The sequence below is a fragment of the Littorina saxatilis genome, linkage group LG3 (assembly GCF_037325665.1).
Source record: "Littorina saxatilis isolate snail1 linkage group LG3, US_GU_Lsax_2.0, whole genome shotgun sequence".
Taxonomy (NCBI): domain Eukaryota; kingdom Metazoa; phylum Mollusca; class Gastropoda; order Littorinimorpha; family Littorinidae; genus Littorina; species Littorina saxatilis.
In genome coordinates, this window is record NC_090247.1 from 36,171,523 (window position 1) to 36,182,086 (window position 10,564).

Consider the following 10,564-nt stretch of genomic DNA (forward strand, 5'->3'; position numbering starts at 1 on the left):
CCTCTCTCTCTCTCTCTCTCTCTCTCTCTATCTCTCTCTATCTCTCTCTCCAACACTCACACATTTTGTCCAAATGTGTTTTGAGATCTATGCCATATACCTCCACACAGACATTACTGTTTCACTCGCTCAACCCCCCCCCCCCCCCCCCCATCTCCCTCTCCACTCCCCGAATATTATTCAAACTGTGTAGAAATCGTATAACCTCTCTCACTCCACCCCCCCCCTTTCCCCCTCCACCCACCCGACCCATCGTCACCTCTCTCTGTCTTTTTCTCTCCACTCCCATAACAAGGCAAATCAACGCCATTATCAGTTGCTATACAGTACATACACTACATATTTTTTGGTGAACTTTACTTTCTATGCAAAACAAACAGGCCACAGTTTTCTCTAACGTTTAGTGCTCACAACCGGAACATTTCATTAGGCCAAAAAAAAAAAATTGTCTGTTTAGGGTAACATGACCAAAAAAAGTAGGGTCGGTAGGTAGGTAAAGTTTTTTTTTTTTTGTTTTTTTTTTTTGTTGTAAATGCTATGTTGGCTGAACAATCACTTCTTATATTTGATGAATACATGTTTCAAAACTAACGTATAAATAAAACAGAGAGAAAGGGAGAGAAAGAAACGCCAAATGTCTCTTTTTAGCATTTTTACCTTTTTTTTTTTTTTTTTTTTTTGAAATCAAAAAAAAGTTTTTGGGTCGGCGCCAAATCGATAGGGTCGGTCGGGTTACCCTAAACAGACAATTTTTTTTTTTTGGCCTTATGACAGTGACGGCGAAATGCTGCAAGGCGCAGCAAATTTAAAAGTAGGCCGATCATTAAAAGCATTGTCACGGCTATTATAGCGTGTGTTTTGTGTGAACAAAAGGCAATTGTGTTATGACAGCTTGCACCAAAGACATTCATTGTATGTATCTGTCTGAACCCAGTAAAGCGTCGCGGAGTTATATATGTGTGTGTGTGTATGTGTGTGTGTGTGTGTGTGTGTGTGTGTGTGTGTGTATGTGCGTGTGTGTGTGTGTGTGTGTGTGTATGTGTATGTGTGTGTGTGTGTGTGTGTGTGTGTGTGTGCGCGCGTGTGTGTCCAAAAGTATGCCTGGCCTGAGAGGGAGATGAGTTTCGTAGAGTTGTGTTGTCTGCTTTCAGCAAAGACAGAATCTTGCATAACAGTACAACCGCCGTGTACTTTAACCGAACATTCCCAGTATGCTACCGACAAAAATGTGAACGTACATGAAAGGAAATCGAAAACTGGTCATGCCTAAAGGTTGATATTTCAATGGACTTACAGATATTCCCCATATGATTCACGTTGAAATCAGTTATTTTGGACATTTGGCCAGACAGAGTGACCGTTTTTGTGTGTTTGTTTTTCTAATGGGAGAGAGGAGGCGTACTTGTGAAGAGGTACCGTTTTGGAAAATGGCTAACGTAGTCATTATTACAACACATGCAACACTTACCGATTGATGGAAAGTAAAACCACTGCAAAACGTTTAAGCGTGTAAACTTAAGCACAGTCGAATCCAGGATGCTTCAATCTCTCTTAGGAGACGGGTTTTAACATCACTTTCAGCGTCAACCAGAGACACCCCATGACAGACTTGTATTCTGTTGAACATTATTAGACGGAATATTGGTCGTTCGTTGCATTATTTTGGCCAATACACTGCATTTGTTCTGTTCGTCTGTTTGTTTGTGATTTGTTCCCTGAGCAAACGTAATGCACTTCCACAGCCAATCTGTACTGGCAAATACTTTTTGTTGTTGAGAATGTGGACATTATCCCACTGTTGCACTCACCGAATACACCAACATGATGATCCTTGCTTGGCAGCACTGGCTTGTTTTAGATGTTGACGGTATTGGTCGTAGCTTTCGCGTGAGCGCTTTCGGGCAGATTCGAACGAACATTGCAGCCAAATTACTTGAGCTTTTTGAAAATGTGATATTACTGAAAACTGAATTACTCGAAACATTTCCTTATTTGGGCTCTTTGAGCATTTGATGTCGAAAAACCCAGGAACTTGAGTGTTTCCTCACCAGAGCTTTTTGAAAAATCATTTCGAAATTCAAAACCTGATAACTCGACAACTTCGAGAGAGTGTCCTTACCCCTAAACCACCTGTTTTCTTTGGTTGTGATTGACAGCTAACGAGCTGCAATTGATGCCGTCCGCTCGGAAACCCCCTAGTGTCGAAGGGGGCGTGGCCAAGGGGGTTGACACCGCCGTCGCGGATTGGACGAAAGGCGTGTGAAACCAACACAGGGCCGGTGCCGTGTTCTACAACACAAGCTTTTTCACCGCCGCCACGAGGCTGAAGTGCTCAGTGCATGGAGCTACCGCCTCCAACGAACGAACGACTGTGGACTTCACTGTACACAGCTGCTTTTCCTGGCTGGCTTTAGCCTGGGCCTTGCAAGAGCCAAAACACAAGTCTGCGGTGCGGTGTGGTGTGTGGTGTCTGTGTGTGTAGTTTCTCTTCTGCTGGGCTAGTGGAGGTTCTCTCTCTGTGTGCTATTGCTCTGCAACTGCCGTACAGCCCCCTTGTTAAAACGTGACTTGACTTCGGGAGTTCCAAAAGTCTTTTGGTGGCATACCGGCTCGCTGTAATACTCAGTCTTGTTCTTCAGTGTGCACGTGTGTTGTGAAAGAGTCCGGACTTATGTGAGGACTTGCCGGGAGAACTTGTGTTGTCGGTCGCTGTTCGCTGTACAGACAGAAGGGGTTATTTTGGACAGACAGGGAACAGAGGGAGAGAGAGAGAAACTTGTGCCGCTGTGCTACACCCATGGCTAGTGATACACACGAGGCACCCCACTCCTTGGAGTAGGGGGGAGAGTAAGAGCCTTGTGTGTTTCTGTGTGTTGTTATTTCTTCACAGCACTTTTTAGTCGTCGTCAGCACTGTGTTGTTCTGCTCCCCCTATCTTGTTCCTCCATGTTTCTGGCTCTTTCTCCGGACTGTGATAATCCATGGACGGGAGGTTTGTGTTGTTCCCGCTACCCCGGCCTTGGCCCCCCAAGACAACACAACACGTGAAGGACTGACGTTATTCCGACACTGCTATGGGATTCCATCACAAGATCTGTACACGACTCATACGACGGAGTTGTGAAAGTTAACTTCCGCGAACAACACCTAAACAACATCTTCGACCTTGATCATTGTGTAACTGTAAGGGTAGCAGTATACTCCCTCCAAGAAGAGGTGTGAGAGCAAACAAGCAGTTTTAAATCTTTTACCCTCCACTACTCATGTGTTGTTGCGATTCCACCAACGCTACTATCACCACTACAACAATGGGAAGTAGCAGGGAAAAAGGGCGAAGGGACTTGGACAACAGAACTGGTATTAGTGCAAGTGTAGGACTGTCCCAACCCCACCATAGCCACTGTCGATACTCTAAACTCTCGTGGCGAAAACACACGATGTGCACGAGCAGTGCCATGTTGACAATCAGCGCCCTCAGCATGCTGATACTGTCGCAGCACGTGCTGGGGGTGACAGGCACGGAAGCGGTGCGCACGTGCGAACCCATACGCTTTGACATGTGCAAAGGACTGGGCTACAACGTGACCGGCATGCCCAACCTGGTAGGACAGATCGACCAGCAGGACGCCTCTCTCACCCTCCAGACCTTCACCCCCTTGATTCAGTACGGCTGCTCCGCCCAGCTCAAGTTTTTCCTCTGTTCCGTCTACGTGCCCATGTGCACGGAGAAGGTGCTGCTGCCCATAGGGCCGTGCAGACCCATGTGTGAGAACGTCCGGAAGAGGTGCCAGCCCGTGCTGAACGAGTTCGGTTACCCCTGGCCCACGGCACTCAACTGCTCCAAGTTCCCCGCGTCCAACGACCAGAACCACATGTGTATGGACGGTCCTACAGAGGACGATCCGACGGACACACCCAAGCCGCACAACCATGGACTTTCTCTCGGAGGAGGCAGGACCACCCTGTACCCTGACATCATCCCAGGGCTAAGCGGTTCCAGCAGCCTGCATCACCTCAGGAAGTGCTCCATGTACAACAACGCCGGAAAGTACGTGTACATCAACCGCACGGAGCGCTGCGCCTTGCTGTGTAGCCAGGACGACGCCTTCTCCACGGAGGACAAGCACTTCGCGGACGTGTGGATGGGCATCTGGGCCGGCGTGTGCTTCCTCTCTACCTTCTTCACCGTCTTCACCTTCCTCATCGATTCGCAGCGCTTCAAATACCCCGAGCGGCCCATCATCTTCCTGTCCATGTGCTACAACATCTACAGCATCGCCTACATCGTCAGGCTCATCGCCGGCCGCGACGACATCGCCTGCGACATGGAGAGCCAGAGCGGCAAGAACATCCTCATACAGGAAGGGCTGGAGAACACGGACTGCGCCATCGTCTTCCTGCTCCTCTACTTCTTCGGCACGGCGTCGTCGCTGTGGTGGGTGGTGCTGACCTTCACCTGGTTCCTGGCGGCGGGGCTCAAGTGGGGCCACGAGGCCATCCAGTTGCACAGCTCCTACTTCCACCTGGCCGCCTGGGCGGTGCCGGCCATCAAGACCATCGTCATCCTAGTCATGCGGGACGTGGACGCCGACGAGCTCACGGGGGTCTGCTTCGTGGGCAACCAGAACACCACTACCCTCATGGGCTTCGCCGTGGCCCCGCTCATCGTCTACCTCCTTCTTGGCGTGTCCTTCCTCGTGGCCGGCTTCCTGGCTCTCTTCCGCATCCGCAAGCAGGTCCGGAGCGACGGCGTCAAGACGGACAAGCTGGAGGTGCTGATGGTCCGCATCGGTATCTTCTCCGTGCTGTACACAGTCCCCGCCACCTGTGTCATCGGCTGTCTCATCTACGAGTACGCCAACCGAGACTATTGGTATGCGAAGAAGGGCCACTCCGAGCCCAACATCGAGATCTTCATGCTCAAACTCTTCATGAATCTGGTGGTGGGCATTACCAGCGGCATGTGGGTCTGGTCCGCCAAGACCGTAGACTCGTGGAAGGCCTTCCTGGGCAAGATGTGTAGTAGCGGGGGGCGGGCACGCGCTGACAGTCGCAAGAACGGCATTGAGTACAGCGTGCCCATCCACCACTACCAACAGGTGCCCGTCAAGCCGCACCACCACCATCAATCTTCCAGGACGATAAGGATGGAGAAATCCAGCTCTAAGCGCGGAAAGTCCGATTCTGAAACCATCGTGTAAATGTATTCGCTTTACTTTTTGCCTCGTCGTGTGCACAGGAGTTTTGAAAGTATAACCTGTAAACTGGTTTGTGTGGGTTTCAGAATCGTATTCGAGAACCACAATGTGTCCGAAACAAGAACCCGAAAAAGCGAGGGCATTTTACTTTGTGTGCACAGGAATTTACCGTGTGAGGCCGGGGAGACCTCTAGAGCTGCATTCGTGAAAACCATCACAATGTCACTCTATCCGAGGTAAGCTCTGATCTTGATTGATAACGTTACACATTTCCACATTGGAGTGGTACAGTTATTTGGTGATCGATTCCAAGCGTCCTGTGTACTACCGATCAGCTTTAAAAATCGCTCTTCTCAAGCGCACGTGTGTGTGTCTGTGCATGCATGCACGTGTGTTTGCATAGCCTTGATCGATAGAGTTTCTAAGGTGTCTAAACACGCCTTTGCCAGGATTGTGTGTTAGTGTAATGTGTGTGTGTGTGTGTGGACACATACGTTGAATCACGCACCTCCACCGCCAGAAAATGTCGATTGAACCTTCAAACATTGATCAGGTAACGTAAAGCAAACCCACAATCTGTACCAGCGCAAGACAGCTGCAAACGTTGAAACCAGATCGTTACGGATTTTCTTTCTTCTCCAATATCCCCCCTACACTCTCCACTCAAAAACATTGTGAAACCAGCTTGCGCTGTATAGATTGTGTTGCCCCTCAGTCGCTGAGTAGTGAGTAGCTCCTGATAAGAGCCCAAAACTGAAACAAAATCATTGAAAGTAATGAATGTTTTGTGTCAAAGTCATTACCGCCGAACTGTGTCTGATTCTATTCAGTGTTAATGGTTACTGCCAGTATAATTATTGTTATGTGTGCGTGTCACAGTACGTCATGCTATACAAAGTTGAATTGTTGAATGTGCGAGTGTATAGATGATAATGAGGAAGAACTGTCAGCCATGTGGTTAAAAAAAAACTTGGCAAAGAAACAATCAAGAACAAAGAGCAATGTTTCTCTGTGTGTGCATGTGCAGCATGTTTTTAAGTTTGTCCGAGAGGAGTACCACCATGTGGTTTTTGAAAACTTTGGTGACAAGACAAACGGAAAAGACGTAGAACTCTAAAGCGCAGTCTTTCTCCGTGTGTGTGTGTGTGTGTGTGTGTGTGTGTGTGTGTGTGTGTGTATGCAGCATGTTTTCGTGTTTGTCCGAGAATTCAGCCGGCTGGAGTATATAGTTGTGTGCGTGTGGAAATAAATCGATGACCTCAGTGGCCGAGACATTGGGGCAGAGTGTGTCTTGACAGGTCTAGTGCTCCTCCAAACAGATCGATAAATCTTTGATCGATTGTTATCCTCCCCACACCGGCTTCTCCTGCTTTGAACTCCCCTATACCTGTTAGTGTTACTACTGTTCGTTGTTGCACAGTAAAGAACTATGGTACTACTAGTGAGACGTTCCTGGTGCGTGCAGGAGTGGGTGTATTCATGACTGACTATTACCGTACATCCACATGTGCTGATAATGTAGAGCAGTCCCATGTTGACCAAAGAGCATTGTTTTGACTGAAAGTTACACTGAGTGTAAACGTGTGTAATAATGATGATAACTCCCAAACCTTCAAGCTTCAGGCTAACTGTGTGCAGTCCCTAGCCTGCACACCACTACCCCTCAATCCCTTACCTACCTACCTACCTACCTATACCCACAGTACTACCAAACTATCTACCTGCCAGTCAACCAACCTACCTGAAAAAAACATACATGTATACTTCAAGGCTTGGCGAACTGTGGGCAAAGAATGGAAACACTCCAGGCCTGCTGTGGTGTGGTGTACACAATGTGTGCATTAATTTGCATTTCTCGGACCTTTTTCGACCAATGACGCGCGAAGAGTGTGGTATAAATTATATACCATTACTTAGATGTATGTGTATATATGTTGAAGCTTTTTGGTTTTGTTTTGGCACGAGTATGAACGTTGTTTTACGGGTAATTTAAGTACCGTCAGTGAAGTATGTTGTGTGCTCAGGTAGGGTGACTAAAACCAGCATGCAATCGAAAAGCTTGGCATGATTATAGTAAAGGACAACATAATAATACAATCTTTTCGTTTAGAAGTAAAAATATGTATCAAAATTAGCTCCAATGCTTATTTCGGAAAAGTTCGGTGTGGGTTTTGCTTGTGCAAAACATGTCGAGTAAAGTCTTTGGGTATTTTTCTCCTATAGTAAGCGCTGTCGCATTTTTTATTTTAACAATACATTTAAAAATATAAGCCCTCTTTACGTGAATGAGTTTTGTGAATTCTTCAGTTAGATCTGTTTTGTTACTGGAAGCGCATTTTTAGTACACAACATTATATCATATATATATATGCTGAAAGTTATGGACAGTTTTATTTTATTTAATGCGAAGCTCTTCGATTGCATGCTTTTGAAGTCTGGAAACCTGTTCAGTTGTTAGTTTTGTGAGTTTGCTTGCTCATACAGTGTGTCTGGCTAATTCTGGATGAAATTTGGATGACTGAAGTATTTGTTGTTTTTGAATATATATATATCTCCCTTCCTCAATCTCTGTCTCTCTCTCTTTCTCTCTCTAACTATCTCTTTCCGTCTCGCTCTCTCATCCCTCATTTTAAGAAGTTATTTTAGTTTTATATTCTGAGAATAATCATTTCCACTTTTATCCATCAGCAGCGATCAGATAATGAATTTATATTTAATTTAAGCACTGAGTTTGAGAAAAGGAACGAAAGAGTTCGTTTTCATTTGTGCGTGTTCTATCGTCTCTTGCATTGCCCAACAACATGTGGAAACGTAATTTAGCTGCATCAGGGTAAACGTTATTATTACGTTCACTTTTCCATAGGAATTAAAAATGAAAATAAAACATAAACTTCATTTTCAAAGAAATTGCAATTAAAAAAAATACAGTAGATTGAAATGTCAAGAGGAAAATGAATGGAAATTCCAAAGAAATTGAAATTGGAAACTGAAAACGGACTGAAATATTTCAGAGACATTAGAATCCAAAAGTCAAAAACAGAAATTTCAATTAAGGGAAAAATGGACTGATCTGTACCTTTTTGAAGAGAAGAGGTGTTCGAGTTCTTGAAATCTGCTGCACGTTATGGCAGATAATGCTTTTGTCTAGAAAAAGGAACTTCACTGATTAAAAGATTCATGAATAACTTAATTGAAAACTTCCTCTGTTATGTTTCCTGAACCTTCTCGCCTTGTTAAGATCGAGGTGTTTACAATTTCGTCATACGTTTTGAAGAAGAATTTGTTTGTTTGTTTGTTTAACGTCCAGCCGACCGCGAAGGGCCATATCAGGGCGGTGCTGCTTTAACATATAACGTGCGCCACACACAAGACAGAAGTCGCAGCACAGGCTTCATGTCTCACCCAGTCACATTATTCTGACACCGGACCAACCAGTCTTAGCACTAACCCCATAATGCCAGACGCCAGGCGGAGCAGCCACTAGATTGCCAATTTTAAAGTCTTAGGTATGACCCGGCCGGGGTTCGAACCCACGACCTCCCGATCACGGGGCGGACGCCTTACCACTAGGCCAACCGTGCCGGTTTGAAGAAGAATAAGCCAGAAATAAAAGAAAGAACGGAAAGAGTGGTAACAGTAAGAAGTATAATCCCAAAAAAGGACAGAAGGGCTACAGTAATAAAAGAAAAAAGTATAAAAAGAAAAAAACAAAGAACAAAACATCCGAAAGAGTAAAGTAATGACTAATGATAGAAAGAAATTTCATCAGTAGTTTTGATATCTACCAAGAAACTGCATTTTTTTGTTTGTAATGTAAGCTTCCGTTGGAAACTAACAGTCATTCGAACCAGCTAAAAGGCAGTTTGCCTTTCGACAACCCCCCTACCCCTTGCCCATAACCCTCTCTCTCACTCTCTCTGTTTCTCTCGCTTTCTCTGTGACTGATAGGAACGCGTGTTGTTGTCAGTTGCTGTCAGTCTGCATGTGTGATTACAATTTTCCTGGTGCAGTTCTCTCTGACTGAATTCCTTGAGGTAGCCAGCTTAGAAAGGATGTCAGTTTGTAAAGTAGAAAACTGTGTGTGTGTGTGTGTGTGTGTGTGTGTGTGTGTGTGTGTGTGTGTGTGTGTGCGTGCGTACGGTGTGCGTACGTACGCGTGTCTAAGGGTGTGTATGTTTTGAGAAAGATAAGATGGCAAAAAAGTGTTGTTTACCTGTTCAGTGTGATTTTGACTGGTTGTTTGTTACTGTGCGTTAAACCCTAAAAATCAGTATTCTCATTTTGACTTGTTTCCCTCACTCCCTTTTACCCCACAACCATTAATGATGTTGCTTTACTAAGTTTTGTGTGTGCAGATCAAAAGCTTTAAAACTCTTGCTGCTTTTGCAAAAGAAACACAAAGTTCTAGATGTCCTGCTCTTGGAAGAAAGTTGATTTTGGTTTAAATTTCTTGAAGAGAAAATTGATGTTTTTTGTTAGGTAACTATAAATGTTAAAACAGATACAACTGAAGTTTATGATGATTGTTGTTATTTCAAAAATCACCAGAAACGGTGAATTCTTTACGAAAACTTATGTCTGTGGCAAAAACTTATGTCTGTTGCACTTGCGCAGTGTTTTCATGCTTTCAATGTCAAACTGAAACGTTACTTTTATGTTTTTGGAAAAAAAGCGAAAGAAACTTCAGTCTGAAATATTGTCTTTTTGTGAGAAACAAACACTTTACATACATATTTTATCGAAGTAGATGCTTTGTGAAACGTCTACCTTTCTCGTACTACATGTGATTGTGATGTATTTTGTTGTAGAAGTGCTAACAACATTTGGCACAAACGTCTTTAGATGAGTTTTGTTTTGAGCTTTATGGATTGATTGTTGTATTTTTAACATTTTGTTGTATTTTTAACATAATGTCCCTCCCTCCCCCCCCCCCCTTGAAATGTGAATGCCAAAAGATATACAAGTAACATGTGTTTAATTTATGTCTGGTGGTTTCGCTGGCAACCTGAAGAGAGGTTGCTTTTGAACATTTACAACACAAACAAAACGAGAATAGTCCCAAATGTCTTGTCGTCAAATGGCTGTATTTGCACCAAAACACGCACGTACATGTACATATTTGTTGAACTTGAAGAAAAGAATGAACATGAAATTGAACTGAAACATGTTTTGGTTTTTACTTTTTAATGTGATTGTTGTGTGTGTACGTAATTAACGTTTTGAGTCATTTCAGTGATTGTCGTGCGTTTGATTTTTGTCAGGGCATTGTTTTGTGTGTAATACGTGTCTTGTGTCATCTGTTGTTGTGCGTGTTCTTTGTGTCAGGGATTGTTATGTGTTTAATTTGTCTTTTGTGTCATTATAAA

The 10,564-nt window shown here is 44.5% G+C and overlaps 1 protein-coding gene across 1 annotated transcript; it reads left to right on the plus strand.

The window, feature by feature from the left end:
* The first annotated feature begins 2,316 nt into the window (after positions 1-2,316).
* On the plus strand, positions 2,317-10,361 carry LOC138962262 (frizzled-4-like). Its single transcript, XM_070334008.1, has one exon. It carries the CDS (start codon positions 3,264-3,266, stop codon positions 5,199-5,201), a length of 1,938 nt encoding a protein of 645 aa, XP_070190109.1. The 5' UTR covers positions 2,317-3,263; the 3' UTR covers positions 5,202-10,361.
* Positions 10,362-10,564: the final 203 nt, after the last annotated feature.

What these genes read in the sequence shown, in the direction of transcription:
- LOC138962262 (XM_070334008.1), top strand. Translation starts at nt 3,264, where the DNA reads ATGTGTTGTTGCGATTCCACCAACGCTACTATCACCACTACAACAATG.